This window comes from Grus americana, chromosome 7 (assembly GCF_028858705.1).
Source record: "Grus americana isolate bGruAme1 chromosome 7, bGruAme1.mat, whole genome shotgun sequence".
NCBI lineage: Eukaryota > Metazoa > Chordata > Aves > Gruiformes > Gruidae > Grus > Grus americana.
The window spans coordinates 23,128,829-23,148,081 of record NC_072858.1 but is presented as its reverse complement, the minus strand read 5'-3'; the positions used below and the strand labels follow the sequence as shown (position 1 = coordinate 23,148,081).

Below are 19,253 nucleotides of genomic sequence, written 5' to 3'. Positions count from 1 at the left end.
GCAGCTAGCATTGCTGAACACAGAGTTATTCAGAACCTAGAGTGTCCTTTAAATCCTGGAGACTGATCAGATAATTCAAGATGTCAGCCATTAAAATCTCACAAAATTTTGGGGTTTAGACCCCCAAAAGCCCAACATTCATATCTAATCAGGAAATCTGCACAAGGCAAACCTGAAGCATCGTTACAATATTATCAGAGTGGTAAAGAGCCTGTGGAGTCAGCCTCTGTGCTGCCTAGCATTTCAAGCTGTATAACTATCGTGACAAGCATTCTACCGGCCAGCAAATGAGGGATTTGTCCTACTAACTTGGACAAAGTAGAGTTGGATTAAAGCAAATACAGCACACGCAAGATCAGGTTGCTGCTTGCAAGCGTTAAGCATGCCGAGGACGCAGCAGAGGGAAGGCCTGGCAGTTCAAGGAGAGACCAGTACAGCATTCAGACAGACCCAAGCAGGGGCTGTGCAGAGGAGGCGTCGTGAGCTTGGAGTCACACAGGAGCACATGCAGATTCTTCTGTAGCCTGTCAAGAAACTCATCTTCTGTCTTATGCCGTAAATGGACAAAATAATGGCACCGGACTCCTGTTTTAAGACTCATTGTGTTTTGCCTGTTAAAGCAGACACTGCCAACAGACCCAACACCCGTTATAGTTGCTAAACTCAGACACATTCCAGAACTTGTTATTTGAGGGTGATGTGATACCAGATATCACAGAGATTTGGGAGAACAAAGCATTAATTGTGTTACATTTGGGATCTAGAGAATGTGTGCATGAGATGGCAGTGAGGGGGAGGAGCAGAGAGTAGCAGTCACATGAGACCACAAGCTCTCAGCCCCATAAACAAATCATAACTTATTCTGAATCACAGGAGCCTTATCCATGAAGGCCACTAATGGCCAGTATCCAAGGCAGGGGTTAAGCCTCAAGGCTACTTCACAGGCATTGAATAAAACATGGGGCAGGGAGGGGGACACCCTAGACAATGACAACTAAAGAATGTCCTCCTGAAACAAGTGCAGGACAGTTGGCTCATGTGAATAAAAAAATCCACAGTAAAGGGAATGATTTTGTTTATTTATTGAACACCTTATCAGATTATATTTATAACTTGGTTATGGCCCATATAGGTTTAGCAGAAACAGACTGCAAGCATATTTCAGCAGAACAAGCTTTTAAATAAAGAGAAAAAATAGTGAGGAAGAGCAACCACAAAACAGACGAAGATTAATTCCCATCCATTACTTCAAACCAACTAACACTTACTACAGTTGTGACTTTGTAAGCACAGAATTTTTTTTAAAGCCCTTCAATCATACTTAATTTATCTGGATGCTGAAGTGTGGTAATGCAAGAGGCCTTTCTATGCTACCTAGCTCCTAAGCCATCCACTCAGCTGGGGAATAAGTTTTATTCTTTTATATCACTAAGAGGGAAACACAAGGAGCTCAAAAGGTTTGGAGGTTCTCATGGGCTCCCTACTGCCCAGTCCCAGAACTTAGATGCTCTGCAGAGGGCAGCAGACTTTGTGGATCAAAGCATCCCACTACATGTGGGATTTGAGTTCCCTAGGCATTGTCAGGGGCACTAAAAACAGAGTTGGATGATGCAAGCCTACAGCGAGTTTCCCTGTGGCTGCTTTGGACCCTAACTAGTTCCTCTCACATCCAACTGTGTGATACTGAACACGCCCATTCACGTGAGCCTCCAAAGCGCAGCTCTACACACTTTTCACAGGAGACGTACAGTCAGTAGCACACACACTGCACAATTCTCTAACACAAATGTCTTTGTTAGGCCTCAATGGCAGCAAGTTCCCTAGACAAATGCTTTTTGACAGGGGATTTTTTTTCCCCTCCACATGCTGAAAATGGGGAGTTCTCAGTAAAAAGGAATCTCACAGCTTCTCCTCCAACACACTTAAAAAGACACAAAGAAATCTCAATACAGCTGTGGAAATAAAGTTTCATGTCTTAAAGTATTTCCTGATTTTGACTAAATTTGGATTTTACTCTAATATTACACCGAGTAGTGTCCTGCCGTGACAAGAAAGCATTTGACAATCTTCTTTTTCCATGTTTTAAAAAGCATTTTAATTACAGAAACCGGTGGGCAAGCTTGGCTTCTGCATCATAGACATTTTAATCAATACCAGCCTGAGCACTTTAAAAAGAAAAGATTAGAGCTGAAAAGTATAAGCCTATTAAAGAAAAAAATGGCTGCAAGACTACCAGAACAGCAGGGAAGTCTTGTAATGTGCCAAGAACCTGATGAAGCAAGATTAGATTGTATGAGAGAAAAGGGAAACAGGTACTCAGCAGTTAAGAGATTACTTCCCTCCCCTTTTCATAAAGCATTGCGAAATTACCCACCCTCTTGGGATATCAAGAAATGTATACTTCACAGAAAGTAAGTTCCTGTAAGACATCATGTGTCTCAAATATCTAACTCAAAGACATCCTTCCACTAGAGTCTATAGGACTATTCATTCACCAAGAAGAAGGAAAGTATTGCATAAGGATCAGACATAAAAAGCAAGAAACATCATAGGAAAGTGGACAAAGAACCAGGTAGCACTTTCTGAAAATCAAACGATAAAAATAAAGCTAACAGGTGAACAAGTATATTTGACTTTAACAGATGACCTTCATGCTGAGAACTATGTTTCTTTCTAACCATCTGTCAAAACAGTATCTTAAAAAGCAGTGAAATCTGGTTGCACAGAGGAGCACTCTGCACTCTCCTCACCCATGAATATTGCAATACTTATTTCTCAAATGCTATCCTGAAGTGTCAGTCCTTTCTGTTCCGGTCACCCTCGTACATGCCACAAGATACAGGTGGTAGTGTCATCAGTACTGCAATACCATTGATGCCTCAATGGGTGTACCTAGCTCCTTGTCTTGGAGCAACAGTCAAAACTCAGAAACAAAATGCTAGCATGGACTCAACTTAATTTGGAATTTATTTTGCAGAATTTCTTGCCAAATACTGAGTCTTTCAAGCTTGCACTGAAGGTGAAATTCTCTGCACAGTACATAAATTATCTTCCATTCAGAAGACACAATCCATAGAAATCTCCTATATTAGGTAGAACCAAGTATAAGCAGAAAACTCTAAGATTCTTTTTAAAGATTGTAAGCTGCTTTGAGCACATCTTGCAGACATACACACTCCACCACCAAAACCACAGAGCTAAAATCAGAAACATGAAAGTCTGAAAAATTCTGGTAGAAAACTGTCAATATATTTGAAACTTACCACACATTATTCCCAAAGCTGTGCTAAATACTGCCATATAACCAAAGTAAAATGATGTTTGAAACAAGCCATACATCCTGAAAAAGAAAGATAGGAATTTATGCTAGGTATTTTCCCCAGTTTTTCTCAATAAACTTATTTGGCAGTAAGTTTATCTGATATTCAAGCAAGAAAACTACCACTTACTTTGTCTTGAAAAAGTAGTAGTAAAAGGAGTACATGTAAACATAAATCGCAGTTGATGCCGCAGAAAGAAAGCTTGTCCATTGCCTGGAAGTAAACATGCATGTCCATCATAGACCTAATCAAAAGGCTTACCAAGAAGATGCACAATGCACTAAAACTGTACGCTGAAAATAAAGTGTACCGGTTCTACAGACTAATTTAACAAAATCTACATGTTGTCTGCTACAGGTGACAAAAGCTTCCACGGCAACAGCTACAACTGATACCAAGTGATGATCCTTCTTCATATTCCTCTATGCCTTGACATTTTATTTTTTTTATGCATAGATACAGGCACGCATAGATGCACATACACACAGAAAGCTCCTGTACAGAAAGGATCCGAGAACTGCTTTTATTGCCTACAGCTAAAATCTTGACATAGGGCACTTTGAAAAGACCCGTCTAGACTGAAGAACATTACTTTTCTATAAAACTCTCACAATCTTGTTAACTATGCAAATAATGCAATACTTACCACCTGTAATCCTCTGCGTTTAGCAGGAAATACGTACAAACGATAGTCACACAAACTGTCACAATGCAGAGGATAACCAGAACCAACATCATAAAGCCATAAACATAGTAGATCTTGTAAGCCCAGAATGAAGTAAAAATGAAATACCTGAAGAGAGTAAACGAAATATGTAGATGATATTGTAACTGAACTTAAATTATTATACTTTTTCATCAAATTGGCAAATAGCTGACATACTCACATTTCAATAAAAATTGATCCAAAAGGGAGGATTCCACCCAGGCAAACAATAACAGCTGGTTCCATGAACCTGAAAGATATTATTTTAGGGACAATTTTAATCTTTCATTTATAAAATATTATGACATATAACCAGATAATTAATATAGCAGAGAGAATTATTTAAAAGGCATGCTAACAAGAACATTTCTGTCTCATACCAGCATACTAGGAAGAAGATTCCCCCAAAGATGTCATATGTACGGGTAGAATGAGGAGTTATTCTTGGGGAAAGCTGAAACAAAACTTAAGTCCCAAGCCTATCACCTACAGGCATAAGGTCAGGCATCTAACCAGCCTTAAAGGCTACAGAAAGAATCTCTCTTGCCCAAAAAGGGCCAAAGCAATCAACTCCCATAACATCAAGTAGCCTTGAATGAAGGCAGTGAAAACTTGAAGCTGTTGATGGCTATAAACACAGCAAAAAGCACAAAGAAAATTTTGCAGGGTAATGGTTATATAATTAAGAACTGGTGTTTATTTTTAATGCTATACTGAGTCGTGAGCCTACGGCCAAAAATGAATACTCAGCTACCTCGCGAAGACGCTGTCGCTTACTAAAGGTGACCTCTGTATAGTAATTGCAATGATGCTGAATCTAGCTAGTAACCACTGCTTTAATTTGCAGCTTCTTTCATTATTTATAGGGAGGCTTGTCTAAGTTGACGGTGTGCAATTTCATCATCTTCAAGACAAATATCTTATTTCTTTTTATGTGTCATGCTGATGCAGAAAAATCCATCAGATTCCCAAGATACAGGTCACAATACAAATCAAATCCTAGCACCCGAGCTGCACAACCCCACCACTAACAAGAGACTAAGCGTGCTGCATTTTCTGGATATTGCAGGCGTACACGTTTCAGTGCCCCCTTCACTTTATCTGTTCCATTCCTCTGAACAGGGAAAGCAAGAAAAATCTATTAAAAAAATCCTCTGAGGATATTTTAATTTCCATAGTTTGCTGCTTCCATCTCAGAATTAATTTAATAGGAAAAAGTGACTGCATTCATGAGTTTCCAAAAACCCAAGTCTACTTTTTGAGACTAGGCATCCACTCCTTTAAATTCACTTCAAAAATAATAAAGACTTATTCGCAATTCAAACCGTATACCTGGAGTATTTTAGGCTCTGTGCCATCACCAAGAGTGCAGAATTGAGAACAGCATTTCGAGCTTCTCCCCACCATCACCCTGCAAATATGTCTCAGGTTGTTCAGGGAGACCATTAAACAGAACGGTTCTGCCTCCAAGGCATGTTCAACCCTCAGTCTCTAAGAGGCATTCACTAAATGGGAAAGGTTTAGTTTCAAGATACTCATACAAGAACTGAGTTGGGACCATCCCTTTTATATGAGACTGAAGAGCATTCAGGCCAAATGTGAAGCAGTGATCCGGGATTGTAAAATCTGTTACAACTATTAACCATTAACTGCACTTGGTGTTTTTATTCAAGAGAAAAATCATACTAAGGAAACATCAGCAGAGGTATTCTTCTAAATACAACTCAAATTTAAATAAAATGTTATGATAGAAAAACTTTTAAATTATCACATCTGAAAATTCATGTTAAATGTACTGAAATGAATACATCTAGTTAACACGTATGCTTGTCTTTACCATTTTTTCTCTGGTATGGGACGAGGCACTGCATTGACACGACATGGAAAATTAGGCTGTCCTGACAGATTTCGGCCAAGAATCGTACCAACGAGGTTCAACGGCAGAATGACAAAGAAACAAATACAGCACACTGCCACCTGTAAACAAACAAACAAATTTTAAAAACCCCCAGGTATAAGATAACAAAAGAAGATAATCAATCCTCTCTGTATGTATTAGTCCTTATTAGTTATTGCTGTAGAATCATACTCCTACTTATGAGCCATTAGTCAATATACATCTATTTTATCAAATGGAAGTATTTATTTCCTAAAAACTTCCTAATAAGCATTATTAAGTATATTTTCTTGCATCAATTGAGATAGCAGAACCATTACAGATTTTTTTTACTGTTTTTATCTAATCATTGTACTCAATACATTGCAAAGAAATGAAATGGAAATCTTCATTGTACTTCACCACCAAAAATTTTGCAAGCTTCCCTTAAACTTTTGCAGAGTATGCCATCCCTGGGAGTTAACATCTAGCAGTTAGGCAGTTGCATACAACACTTCAACTACTAGGTGCAAAATTTTTAATCCAATCCAAAAAAAAAAAAAAAAAAGAATAAGCAGATGAGAATTTTCAGAGAAAAATGTCAAAAGGTATCAGAAATATCAAAGAACATCATCTCGAGTCCTACATTTGCTAAAATCCTGACCAAAAAGTCCCAGCTTGTTTGAGGTGCAGTGGGTAAAAGAGATGTTCAAGAATTAAGGCCTGGACAGGATCCAAAGAATTTCTGAGCTGATCATATTGAAACCATTTCCATTTGCCAGAAGAGCCTGCTCTGCTTCCTGCCTGGCAAGGACCTCTGGGTGCAGTGGGCGGCCCCTGTCCATGGCGCTCCGGCAGGTAGTTTCAAATCTGACTGCGGCAGAAAGCTCAGAGAGGGGCAGCGTGAAAGGGCATCTGTAGTGCTCATCCAGCCACAACTGTCTGTTATAGTGCAGTTATCAAGGTGTCTGCAGCTTCGTTTCTTGATCTTGGAAATGACCCATAACTGGGGATAGTGGTAGAAAGTGAATCCACTGCTTTACTGCAGAAAGAAATCATCCCGAACAGCCTTGGGTTCTAAGCTCACCTGGAACAAAACTTAGTAGCTTTTAACTGTCCATCTTGTAAAACATCTCTACCATAGGGAATCCATACCGAAAGAATATAACCACAGAGAAGGAACCAAGCAAGGACCATCTAGGCCTAATTACTGATAAGCTAGCAAACTCCTAGATAAAGAAAGGCAGTCGATAGCATCTCATTCTAGTGATACCAACTGCAGAGCTCAATGGCTTCAAATGAAGCAGGCAAAGAGTAGGCTCAACTTGCTCCTGCAGGGCATGGCTGTTGTGCTGTCCGGGAGGCTGAATCAGCAGCAGCTTTGAAATCTAAAATGTTTATCTGCATAATACAAGCTGAGACAGACCAAGGTTCCTTGAATAATGTCTTCAGTAAGTACCGCCAACCTGTCCCCAGTATGCTAATAATTGGCATTCGTCAAAAAACCTGAGTGCTTGTGGTTTCATTACCACATCAGTCAAAGCATGACTGATAATGGTGTACTATCTTCCATTCTATTAACCATTTGGCTGAAAAATGAACTGATTTCAGGCAGAACAGCTAGCATCTTCAATGAAATCTAGTAAGCAGCATTAGGTAAAGTCAATATTTTGCTTAAACAATGAACTGCCTGTCTTAGTACCATGCAATGTTCTGAGGATGGCTGGAACTGAAGTGCATTTTTTCCTTTTTTCCTGGAGCCATTCAGGAGTCTAAAAATTATCTGAGATGATTTTGCAGTGCAAAGAAGGCCCAACTAAGCGAGCAAGCAGACACCATAGTGCAGGCTCAGGAATGCCTCGTACTCCCACCTACCTCTGATAAGCTGTCCAAGCTCATAAAAACGTGAATGTTCTGTCTTCTGAGATAACCCCACCCTGCTGTCAGCAACCTGCTGGTCTTAGTTGGTTGACCAGCATAACCAGTGCTAGTTACAACTAGCACAACCTATTCTGACCTCAGTAGCATCTTCTTTCTTGCTTTCAACTAGCTGTCTTTCAACTACCCACAGTAGTAGCGCCTGCTCAGACTGATGCCTGCTGAAAATTACTGTCTGTCTTCTTGGTAGTAATAGTCTTGTCTGGATGAGAGAGATGACTAGAGATAACTGGCTTTTCTAGTTTCTGTGTTGTTAAGCATGCTCCTCTTAATTTCAGATACGAGGTGAAGACACTGCTCCCTCCCAAACCGAACAGGGATTGCCTGTTGCCACAGATGGCAAGGGCAGCGATGATGCAGGCTGGGCAATGCCTAAACCTAGAGAGTTTAAATCCAAACTGAAGCAAACACAGGGCACCAGGGTACATAAGTGTCTTAACTGAAAAAGAGATGAAGTTATGAAATTTCTGCCTCAAAGGTTTCAGAGAATGAGATTACAATGGCAAAAGCAGCTCAGGCACTTACTGGCCTCCATTTCACCATCACAAAAGTAAGGGGAAACAAAGGCAGGATCAACGCACATATGTGCTCTGCCCTCCCGCAGAAGTCCCTGGTAACATACTAAAAACCCCAAAACCCCAAGAATAGCTGTTGCATGACAGGCAGAGATAAGAAAGTTAGGTCTTAGGGAGTGTTAAGAGAAGTATTACTGTAACATCAGCCAAGAGAACTTCAGAGAACAGTTTTAACTACCACTTCAGAAAACACAGATTATGCAATGAGGCAAATCTACTACATCTGCAAATCCAGTTTTCCATCAAGCAAACAAACACACGCTCTCCATAATCCACATTTCTGAAGACAAATTACATGAGTTTTTCTACCAAGCCAGTACATTAAAACTACCTGTTTCATTTTGACTGTTGCGTTTTTGTTGTATAAAATATCTTATTTACACACAAGCATCTGATTTAGTTTGCAGGTTTTAGTTGCCTTAAAAGATTGTCAACCTCACCAAGGCTGCATTCTTTCTAACCCCTTTTTGTTTTGTTTTGACAGGGAAAGAATATTCTACTGCCCTTGACTGAACATGCAGGATTCAGTTTTCCTTATTTGAAAGGAAACATTGTCAAGAAGGATATAATTTATGTTCTAGTGCCATGTGTTTCATATTTTCTGACAACTGTAGATTAAACTTCATTCAAAGGTGATAATTAAAATTTTTATGAGCATATCTAATATTAAACAGCTACTGGCAGGCTGCGGTGCCTTGACTGCTTAATGCACAAGGGAGAAAAGCAATAAAAATTAACTGTCAAAGCAGCAGCTTGATCTTTCCTGTCAGCTACCAAAAATGCACTCTCAGTCATGAGACTCTCCCCCCATATAGAGGTTACTGAATCTGTACAGTGAAACAATTTTCTGCACATTATCTGCCCAAACATTATACAGAACAGGAAAATAGAAGGCTTCAAAATAGACTATTATTAATTTTATTACAACTAAGTTGTTAACCTAGGGTGCTGCATTGGGTAATAAATTGAACTATTGAAAATTTAGGCAGAACCATTAAGCTGTGCCTATTTTCAGCAAAAATGAGATTTTTGACCAAGGGTTCCACAGACAGTTTCAGCAATCTGAGGAAGCACCTGCTGAATGTATATAACTAGATTTTTTTCTATTTTTAGTCAGGTGTATTTTCTGATCTGGCTCAAGGCGTGAAAATCCTCAGCACTACCAGATCCTGCTTTTTCAGTGGCAGCCAATACTCATATCAACTTAAATCTGTCAGGGATGGCTGCAGCCCGGATTAAGCTATCTGTTGGAAGAAACAGGGTTTTTTCTAGTTTAAACAAGGTATAAAAGAAGCAAACACTAGGATCTCCATCCCAAGAGAAATTCAGTGTGCGTAACCTTATTTAACTAAATCATTAAAAATGCATACTGGAAACGTTAGCCACGCAGGAACCTACTGGTCAAACAAAACAAAAATGGTCCATCTTAAACAGTTTAATAGAAGCTACATGGATTCTGCAGTCAGAATATTACATTAGTCATAGTAACCTTAATGGAAGTCTTTAAATTATGTATCCCACACAGAACAGCATAAGCAGTCACAACTTTGGAAATGCCAGAATTAAGATGGTCCCTTCAAACTCAATCATGCTGTACTCTGTAGAAATTCAGCATTACTTAGTAAGTGCATAGAATTACCACCACTTTCCTCCACATGGAGAGGTCCCTTTGCTTGCCATTATTTAAAATTCTTTTTAATTGCTCCATGCTCCATTTTTTGCATATAATTCAAACACAACAAAATAGAAAGATGATTGATAAATACACTGAAAAGACTGACAAAAATCAACAGAAGGTAAGTCAAGGTGTACAACACCTTCAGAAGAACTCTATGTTCACCAGTAACAGGAAATTAACAAAATATCCCCAAAAATCAAATTTGGGCTCCAAAAGAACAAAGAATTGAACAGTATCCACTGCATTTCTATAAAGGTGAAGAGATGACAGACTTTCATATTTCCTTCATATGCTTAGGGAGTTGAAAGCTTTAAAACATTAAGTTTTAAAAAGCTCTCATATTTCAATAAAATCCGTTACATTCTTTATTGCATTTTGAAGGGCAGCTGAAAGATATCCCAAGGAAGAGATTAAGCCGTTGTTCAGGCTCATGGTTTGTCACAGTACAGGTAGATGGCTTGCAGGCATATCCAAAAGGGCTAAAGGCAGAGTCCCAAGACTAAAGAATGATTTCAGAAACAAGCTTTGGATCTTCCCAGTCCCCGCCACATCTTCAAGGAGACCCCAGACATCGGGAATGAGATATACAAAGTGAACAAAGCTTTGAACTTCAAAACTGACCGCAATGACGGTGAGGTGTATGAAGGTCCTGAAGAGCCAAAGCAATTTGAGCATTTCAAGACAAATGTAGAAGAACATATACCAGGTAGATCAACGGTGCGTTAGCTTGGATGTCCTGGCTTTGACGCTATCAGCTGCCCTTGCCTACATTTCATAGAAAAATCTGTCTGGAGGAAGGAATTAAGTCACAGAGAGGAGACTACCTAGCGGTTCACTGGGAAGCGGCAGTTGAAAACGAGCAAAGGGTGTCATATCTAAGCACAGTCTCTTAGCAACCTTCTAGGTCAGAGACTTTTTTCAGCAACTCAGTTTCTGCTTTTTCCAGATTTACAGTAGTCAAAGAAGGCAGGGTAATTGTTGCCAGCAATTTAAATCAAGGAGGGTGGTTTCCAGATATGTCAGAGTTCTAGCACGTTTAGATGGCAGAGGTTTTATTTCACCAAGAAAGCAGCAGCAGCAAGTTTGCACTAGTGAATTCTGGAAGCTTCTCTACATTGAAAACAAAGTGGAAAGACACAAAGGTATCTTATCCATAAAGCCAAAGGGCTTCCTGAGGACTTCAACCTGAAGCATAACATGGTCATTTCAAACAATTTTCATTTCCTTCTACAAACCAGCTTCATTAGTTGATCTGAAGTCATTAGAGCATTGCTTATTCTGATGAAGTTTCCGATTCATAACCTGCTCCTACTAAAAGTCTGCTAACTCCAGTGGAGTTTTATTGCTACAGTCATAATGATTCAAACACGCTCATAAAACCTTGAGATCATTAAAATCACTGTGTATAAAGAGTCCTAACATTCTGATTAAGTGACCCCTGAAGATTTATATTCCCATTTGCTTTTGCATGTACATGTTTCCATGATCTTAAAATATGAATCAGTTGTACAGACTTACAAGATAAACTTCAGCACAGGTGGAATTCCCTTTCCTCAGCATTCCTGACCTCCAAATGGGAATACAAGTGAGAAATGTGATATCATAAATGCTTGCTCAGCAGTAAAACAGAGCCTCTTTGTACATATCACAGATAAATGTTGGAAACTTTTCTGACAGTATTGTGTATAGCTACTAGCTTAGGAAAGAAAAAACAATACAATATTCCTTTGGGGCACTGACCAACTAATGCAAAAAGATATCAAAAAATAGAATTTTAGTCTGATTTCTTGAAGAAAACCAGAAAAATTAAATGAAAAGTTTATAAACATGCTTAGCTTGATATTCTATTTAGTGGTTTTATAACAACAAATTCAATATAAAAAGTTGGTATTTAGGCATGCATTGAAAATACTACTAATGAGGAGGTGACTAGAACTAGCAATGTACACATAAAGTGATGACTCCTCTAGCAGTAGAAAATTATTGAAAGCCTTTGCCTGAAACTGAGAATTGTCTCTCCTTTTATTACCATTTATTATTTCTACCACATTCATTCATTAACAACGTGTTCCTAAGAAGTATTTTCAGTCACATACTGAATGTGATTATATCCCAAATAGTACAATTTATAGGACAGAACTTGTAATACTAAGCTTCATTTTGTGGTAGATTTAAACTAAGAAGAAATCCAAGGCTACTCAAACATCTCTGAATAGACAGAACAATTTAACATACCACAAAAACTGATACGCAAAGGAGCTATAAAAAAGTTTAAATCCCAAGATTTGCTAGATACTGAAAACAAGCCTTCCTGTATTAGGATGTTTTTTAAGTTAACAGTGCTACTGCATAAAATTACAAAAAAACCCCCAATTTTATGGTGCATATTTCAAAAAATTCTGGTCTCAAATAATACCCCTTGCAAGTGCAAACAGAAATTCTGCCAAAGTGCCAAGTGATTATTTCCTATATTGTATTCACAGGGTTACTGGAGGTTACTTGAAAGGGGCATGACAACAAACAAAATCCTGACACAAGCCACGAGAAACAAGAAAAGTCATGATGATTAAATGAGAAAGTAATCCAACCAGCATTGCTTTTCAAGTGACATGGTTAATACACAGACACAAGGCCATAACTGGATACTAAATAACACTTCACAAAGTGAAAACAGTGATTCATTTTCGTAAAGCCAGATCTCCTCAGGACTTCTCATCTCATATTGTTGGCTGAGTTTTTATTTTTCCTGCTTGACTGCAATGATTTGGAAGCAGCTTTCACTTGGAATCCTTTTGTATGGCATTTTAGCTTATAACCAGTTTCCATTGGCCATCCAGAAGAAAATTCAAGTTGCTAACTTCCTATGTTGTTATAGCACTAAGCTTGAATACAAAGCAGAAGTTCCATTTTAAGCAGAGATTGTTGTTGGCATCCAGCAGCTGTTGCTATTGTGATTAAAATAAATTATACTTGAAGTACCTTAAAACGCTCCCAGAATAAAATTTCTAACTAGGAAGCTAAAGCTATGACTCACAATTGTATTTAGACTAAAAGGTAGTTTTCCTGTGTGGTGTTTACATTCTCCAGTAAAATGACTCACCATGGTTCCAAAGGGTATAGCTCTTGAAGCATGATAATAGATGGCAATGAAGTTAATGAAGAAGGCAGTTCCACACACCATTGCTGGAATAAGGAAGGCTCCAATGAACATCTGCTTTATCCATCGCCTTCCTGTAAGGGACATTCCAATGGGACTGGTGAGATTACAGTATATTTTGTTTAAAAACTTATGAGCAAGCTCTCCAGAATTTAGGTGTTTGACAACTTCTCCCCCAAAAAGGTGAAAGCAGTAAGTAACAACATACTGCATCGATACAAGAGCCAAGTCAACTAACACTTTCAACTCACAAGATGCAGCACATTAAACAATTTATTAGGCCAGGTGAAAAGACAGGAAAAGGGATGCAGCATGAGAACATTTCAGCTGACGAACAGCATATGCTAAGCTGGCCAAAGAAACCAGGGTATGAAAAATAAGTGTATGTGTAAGCCACAGATTAGGAGAGACAGAGATAGCAAAGCTGGCCCTGTACGGAGCCTGCTCACACTGTGAGAGCACACGAGAGCTCAGCACTGCTCCTGGGACAACTCAGCGATACAGCTGCTTTCAGGCAGCACCTGCTCTGGGTTGTCTTGACCCAACTAAGCTGACTCCATGAATTCAGGATACATTAAAGGAACTGGCTATCCTTGGTTTAAAGCAAAATGCCACAGCGTTTAATATACAGCAAAATTGAACTTGGACATCTTCAATGGCAGAAAAGGTAGAAGGAAAGCGATTTCGAAACCCCAGGCACGAAGGGAACAGCAACACTTGTTAGCAGTTATTACTAAGTTTAGAGCTCCCTGAGGAGCTCAAAAAAATCTTCTTGGACAATACCTTAGGAATTTTCACTCTCTGTATTTTCACTTTCTATGCTCTTAAATACTGTCTATATTTAAATTTAATACACCATAGATGCATCTGTAATATGCACTAAATAAAAAACAGCCAGAAAACTAGCATATGCTTTTCAAGACCATCATATGTATTTTCACCATGAGCCAACTTAATCAGCATGTGACAATTTGATACATGTTTAATCTGTAGGAAAAAAATGCAAATCTGGCTCAACTATACAGCATAGCACATTTTAGAACAGCAACTCTAATTTACCTAGTTCTGTTTTTCTAGGTTTATACACCAGCCACAAGAAAAGAAATATTCAACCTCCAAACTCAGAGTAGATTAGAGTGCAGTTGAGACTGAATACTAACAAGTATGTCGTGCTAAAAAGATACAAATTTTCTTTTGCAAACTTACCAGGATTACTTTTTCTAAAGCACTGTAGAAGATAATGGATATTGATTACTCTTTTATTGCAGCATAGGGAATGGATGAGGCTATTGGACTGCAAGGATGTAATTGGTCATAACTCAGAGGCATAGTGAGGAGCACTTGAAGACAGCCTGTCCAAATCTATTATGTCAATTTTATTAGGCTTCTGTTCTCTACCGATACTCATTTTGAATTTGCTAAGTATAAAGCAGAGCACATACTGAAAAGTAGAATAACCTTCCTTAAAAGATGCTATGAACAATTTTCCCCATCCACAATTAATGGTCTAGTAAGTACTGCATACTCATTCTTTCCGTGCTAGGCAACTAACCCCCCGAGCACCTACAGAAGAGGGCTATGTCAGAGTCATCTGAGAAGACGACATGAGCTGTTCAACAGCATGCTACAGAAGAGGGAGAGACTACTATACTCTCTGGATGTCATGAGCCAAACAATTATATACAGAAGTATAACAAGTAATTCATAAGATACAACAGTTAACAGTTCTTTAGCTCTTATTACTCTCAAATTAACCAAAGACTTCAGCTGTCTTTAGTTAGAAAATGCAACCATTTTATAGGAAACAATACAAAACTTAAATACACGCAAAATATTTTCTGTTCATTGAGCATTTAATGGATTTCATCTGAATGACCTAACTCCATGACGATACTTCTATATTGATGAAAATTAGAAAATAACTTCTCCATTTAACAATATAATGAAAATGTTGAAAAATGAAAGCAATTTACCTCCTTGTCTAGCATAAAGGCTTCCTCCAAAATATCCATTCACTGGCGATGTTGCAGCATAAACAAATATAGCTGTACTAAGCATTGATCCTCTCCTACAAGAAGTGATTTTTTTTGATAAATGAAATAGAAAACCAAAGCAGCATTAGAGAAAAAGATTACAGTAAAATATGTACATTTAGCAGAAGTAGTTTTTTAATATTTTTAGATAATGTAAAAATTTTAAAGTGCTTAAATTGTAAAATCTGCATAAGAATTAGTATTGTTTGTATCCAAAGCTTCCAGCCAAGTCAAATTCAATCTGGGAAAAAGAGTTCTGTCATGCTACATTCTTTTCTAACATGCATTTATTTTCACTGGATTACAAAATCTCACCTCTCATCAAAATACTCTGACATTTGGATGTGTGTACCTTGTGTACAAAGAATTAAACTATTTACATGACGTACGTTAAGTGTAAGACTTAACTATTGCAGATAAAAGGCACTCTTTTCTTAATACTAAGGCCAGTATTAAAAATATACCAAAATTATGAACGATGTTTCTGCCATCCCTCAGAAATTAACTTTTACAATTGAAAGTGTTCATCTTACAGAAAATTAGAAAACCTGATTTAGAAACTATAAATACTATCATGAAGCCACAAATCAGCATGGAGTAGTCCAATTGAAAGAGTTTAGTCATTTTTAAATTATCGCCTCATTAAATGTTGGAGTACTCGTTTTGGCATAATTTTTCTAAAATTTCACAGGCAAAGCTAATAATTTTAAATCGCAAAAGCCATCTCCAAATACATTTTTAAAAATCCTATCTAAGAATAGCAAGCTCTAAATGTTATTCATGAATAGAGCTATTTCCCCGTGTCCCTCCGCTACTGTCCAACAGCAAAAAGCAGTAGACAGTACAGCAAGTGGGCTGAAAACCATCTTCAAATTAGTTGCTCTGAAAGATTCCAGATTTATGGCATTTTGGCTTTTGATGATCCATTACTGGATGTCTACCCTACTCAAAATAGTAATCTTTAGTACAACCGACTCCCATGACTGAATGGAATGAAATAAGCAAATATATCTGCTGGTCACACACACGAAAGGAGTGTTATGCTAACACTGGCTTCTGAACAAAAATAAGCAGTAGTTCCATTTTAGAAAGTTACTTGTTAGACAGAAGTCAATTTTAACAGTTGCCCTAACTTAAGCCAATTTAGAAACAAAGGCAAAACCCCAGAAAACCACGCACAGTCTGCAGTGACTCATGCAAATCCAGGCTGCCTGTAAAGTCACCAGCAGATATTAATCTAAAATTACCTCAAGATTTCTTATTCTTGAGCTTACTCACTTATGTTTCAAATATTCTAATGGAAAAGCTTCTCAAAACACAAACCAGTATTAATAAATGAATAGCTGACATGACCACATTTCACTGAGAGACTTTTAGTTGGCATCAGCTACATGATCCCCAAGATTTTTAATAGACCTGAAGAACACTGATGGGAAATCATTCTTATAATGCTCATTTACAGCCTTTTTCACTCACATCACTATTTTCCTAAACATAAGAATTTTCTGCACCAGACTCAGTCAACTGTTCAGTAACACACCCAGAAAGAGATTCACTTTGAAAGTGATATAAAGACCTATTGCAATAAAAGACTGAGTAATTTTTTAAAAAATTACTCTTCTGACACATTTTACAATTGCTATTACTAACTTACAGCTTCCCTACAGTGCACAAACATTCTGAAATGGTTTAATTCCCTCCCTTAAAGGGCTGCCATGCTATACAATTAAAATATGTATGTAGGTCTATCTGGAAATGTAACCATGGAGCACAAGGGGGGAATAACATGATATGAAAAATGAAAATATGCCAAGATACTGGTACTACAGAGCGGCTTTTTAAACACACCACTGAAAGGCAGCTAAATTAAAAAAACAAGAGTTCTCTCTAGTGGCACATTAGAAGTACTACAACTTGCTAAAATCAATAGTTACAGGTGATATGCAAAGGAAAATAGAACAGAGATTAGAAATTTTAGTTGTGGTTTAAAACAAAGCACTTGTAAAAAAAAAAAAAGCCCCCAGTATCCAAAATATAATCACTACAGAAACAGGTGAAGTCCATCCAGGACACCAAAAACTCGAACTGATTAAAGGTAAGGAAGAGAACTAGGTGAACCACAAGGGGTGTGTTAAATTTAAACTGGAGTACTATTTGTTTTAAATGAATTTTCTCTAGTCAGGACCACAGCCCATCTGGAGGGTGGAGATTTTACATGCAACACCTGCTGAGCCATATCTGTTCGAAAGAACTTAAGAAATTCAGTCTCCAGGCCTGAGAAGACTTGTGGATAAGATTGGCTTGATGCATCGTCAGCAGTAAACAGGACTATTCACAACACATCCCACTCCTATTTCAGTCTTCAAAGGACAAGGGAGGAGGAAGGGTAAGAAATATAGTAATGAAACCAGAAGTGAAATATGTACCTTTTGACATTTATTTCCCATATAATTTACCCATGATGCTGCAGAACAACACACTGGTTTCATAATAAATCATGTAAAAAGCAAGCATTCAAACAGTAAAATAAAAGGATAAGAGTAGGACATGATAAGAGTAGGACAAAAAGTTTCATTACAACTTAAAAGAACCCTTCTGGATACTACATTTGATCATTTGCTAAAGGCTCTCAAACATTTTTTTCCAAGCCAGTCAGAACATTCATTTTTGTAATTATTTTGTTAATTTAAGCATTTATATGTGGAAGGCATGGCATAATTACACTTACTCTGTGTATAAATCTTCTATCATTGCAACAACAATGACTATAAGAGACACAGCAAAAATTTGACAACCAGAACCAATAAGCGAAGAAAATATTAGAGGATGACTGGATGGTCTAAATACATCTCCATGGACCTGCTTCCACCCATATTCATCACCTAGATCTCTGTCCTAGGAACAACAAAAAAAAATAAAATAAGTCTAGTCATGACAATTAATGACAAACACACAAGGTAGGCATAAATTAAAGGTTTGATTTATTAAAGCAACTTGAAGTGCAAGTATGTCTTTTCTCCTGAATGCATTGAATCTAGGAGAAAAGTTTACTTGTCAAATGCTTAAGAAGACATCAAAAATTATCTCCCGAATGCATGATGCAGTAAAAGCTTTCAGATTCCCACCCTGTGCCTAAAATCCTCTGAAGTGCTTAGGAGTATACACAGGCTTCTATTACACACTCAGAATGGACCTCGTTTAACCGCAGTGTAGATACGTACGTTAACACAGTGACTACAGAGTTCTGGGTTGCAACCCAGAGGCCTGTTATAAAGGAAACCAGTAACACTTTCAAGATACATATAGGGCAGTTTTCTGTCCACCTGAAGAAAGCCATTCAGAGCTGCTAACACAATGAACGTACAAAACCAACAAGCCTTAAAAAAAGAGGATTTAAAAAACACATGAATGCAGATCTTACCATATCATCCATTTCTTCCTCCTTGCTGTATCTTGCATAATCTTTTCGCAAAGTTCTCATTAATATCATAGACACTAGGCCAACCAGAAAGATCACCATCATAAAAGAATTGAAAATTGAAAACCAGTGAATCTACAAAAAGAAAACACATCCTTAAGTTTTAAAACTATAAATGTGTTTCAAATTTGTTCCAATAAGGATAAATCATTGCCTACCAGGACAACTTGTCAGCACTAGGTAACAATAAACCCATATTGTAAGTAACACTACATTTGTAGAAAGTCCTACTAAAACTGGCCTGTGAAACACCATACATAAAGCTTTTCAACACCCAAGCTTGTTCATGACAAAGTTATCACAGCTTAGTTAAGCACCAGCAAAGTTCGAACAACTGGCAGGGCATGCTTTCTTGGTAACAGCAAGGCAACACGATGTACTGCTGCCTTCCTAGGGAAGGGGTTTAAGTAGTAAAAGATGCTCACAGCCAAAAAGCCAAAGGAGCCATTGCTTTGCACAGGACCAAAATGCACAGTATAATTATTTTGCCTC

At 37.9% G+C, this 19,253-nt stretch overlaps 1 protein-coding gene across 1 annotated transcript in view; it reads right to left on the bottom strand.

The window, feature by feature from the left end:
- TM9SF3 (transmembrane 9 superfamily member 3) overlaps positions 1-19,253 on the bottom strand; it is a 49,653-nt gene that overhangs the window by 4,202 nt on the left and 26,198 nt on the right. Inside the window, exons 6-14 of the mRNA XM_054831832.1 lie at positions 18,705-18,836; positions 18,012-18,178; positions 15,224-15,318; positions 13,194-13,324; positions 5,864-6,003; positions 4,208-4,276; positions 3,967-4,113; positions 3,450-3,533; positions 3,264-3,340 (exon numbers count right to left, since the gene is read on the bottom strand). Coding sequence (XP_054687807.1) covers positions 3,264-3,340; positions 3,450-3,533; positions 3,967-4,113; positions 4,208-4,276; positions 5,864-6,003; positions 13,194-13,324; positions 15,224-15,318; positions 18,012-18,178; positions 18,705-18,836 — 1,042 coding nt within the window. The remainder of the gene's footprint in view (positions 1-3,263; positions 3,341-3,449; positions 3,534-3,966; positions 4,114-4,207; positions 4,277-5,863; positions 6,004-13,193; positions 13,325-15,223; positions 15,319-18,011; positions 18,179-18,704; positions 18,837-19,253) is intronic.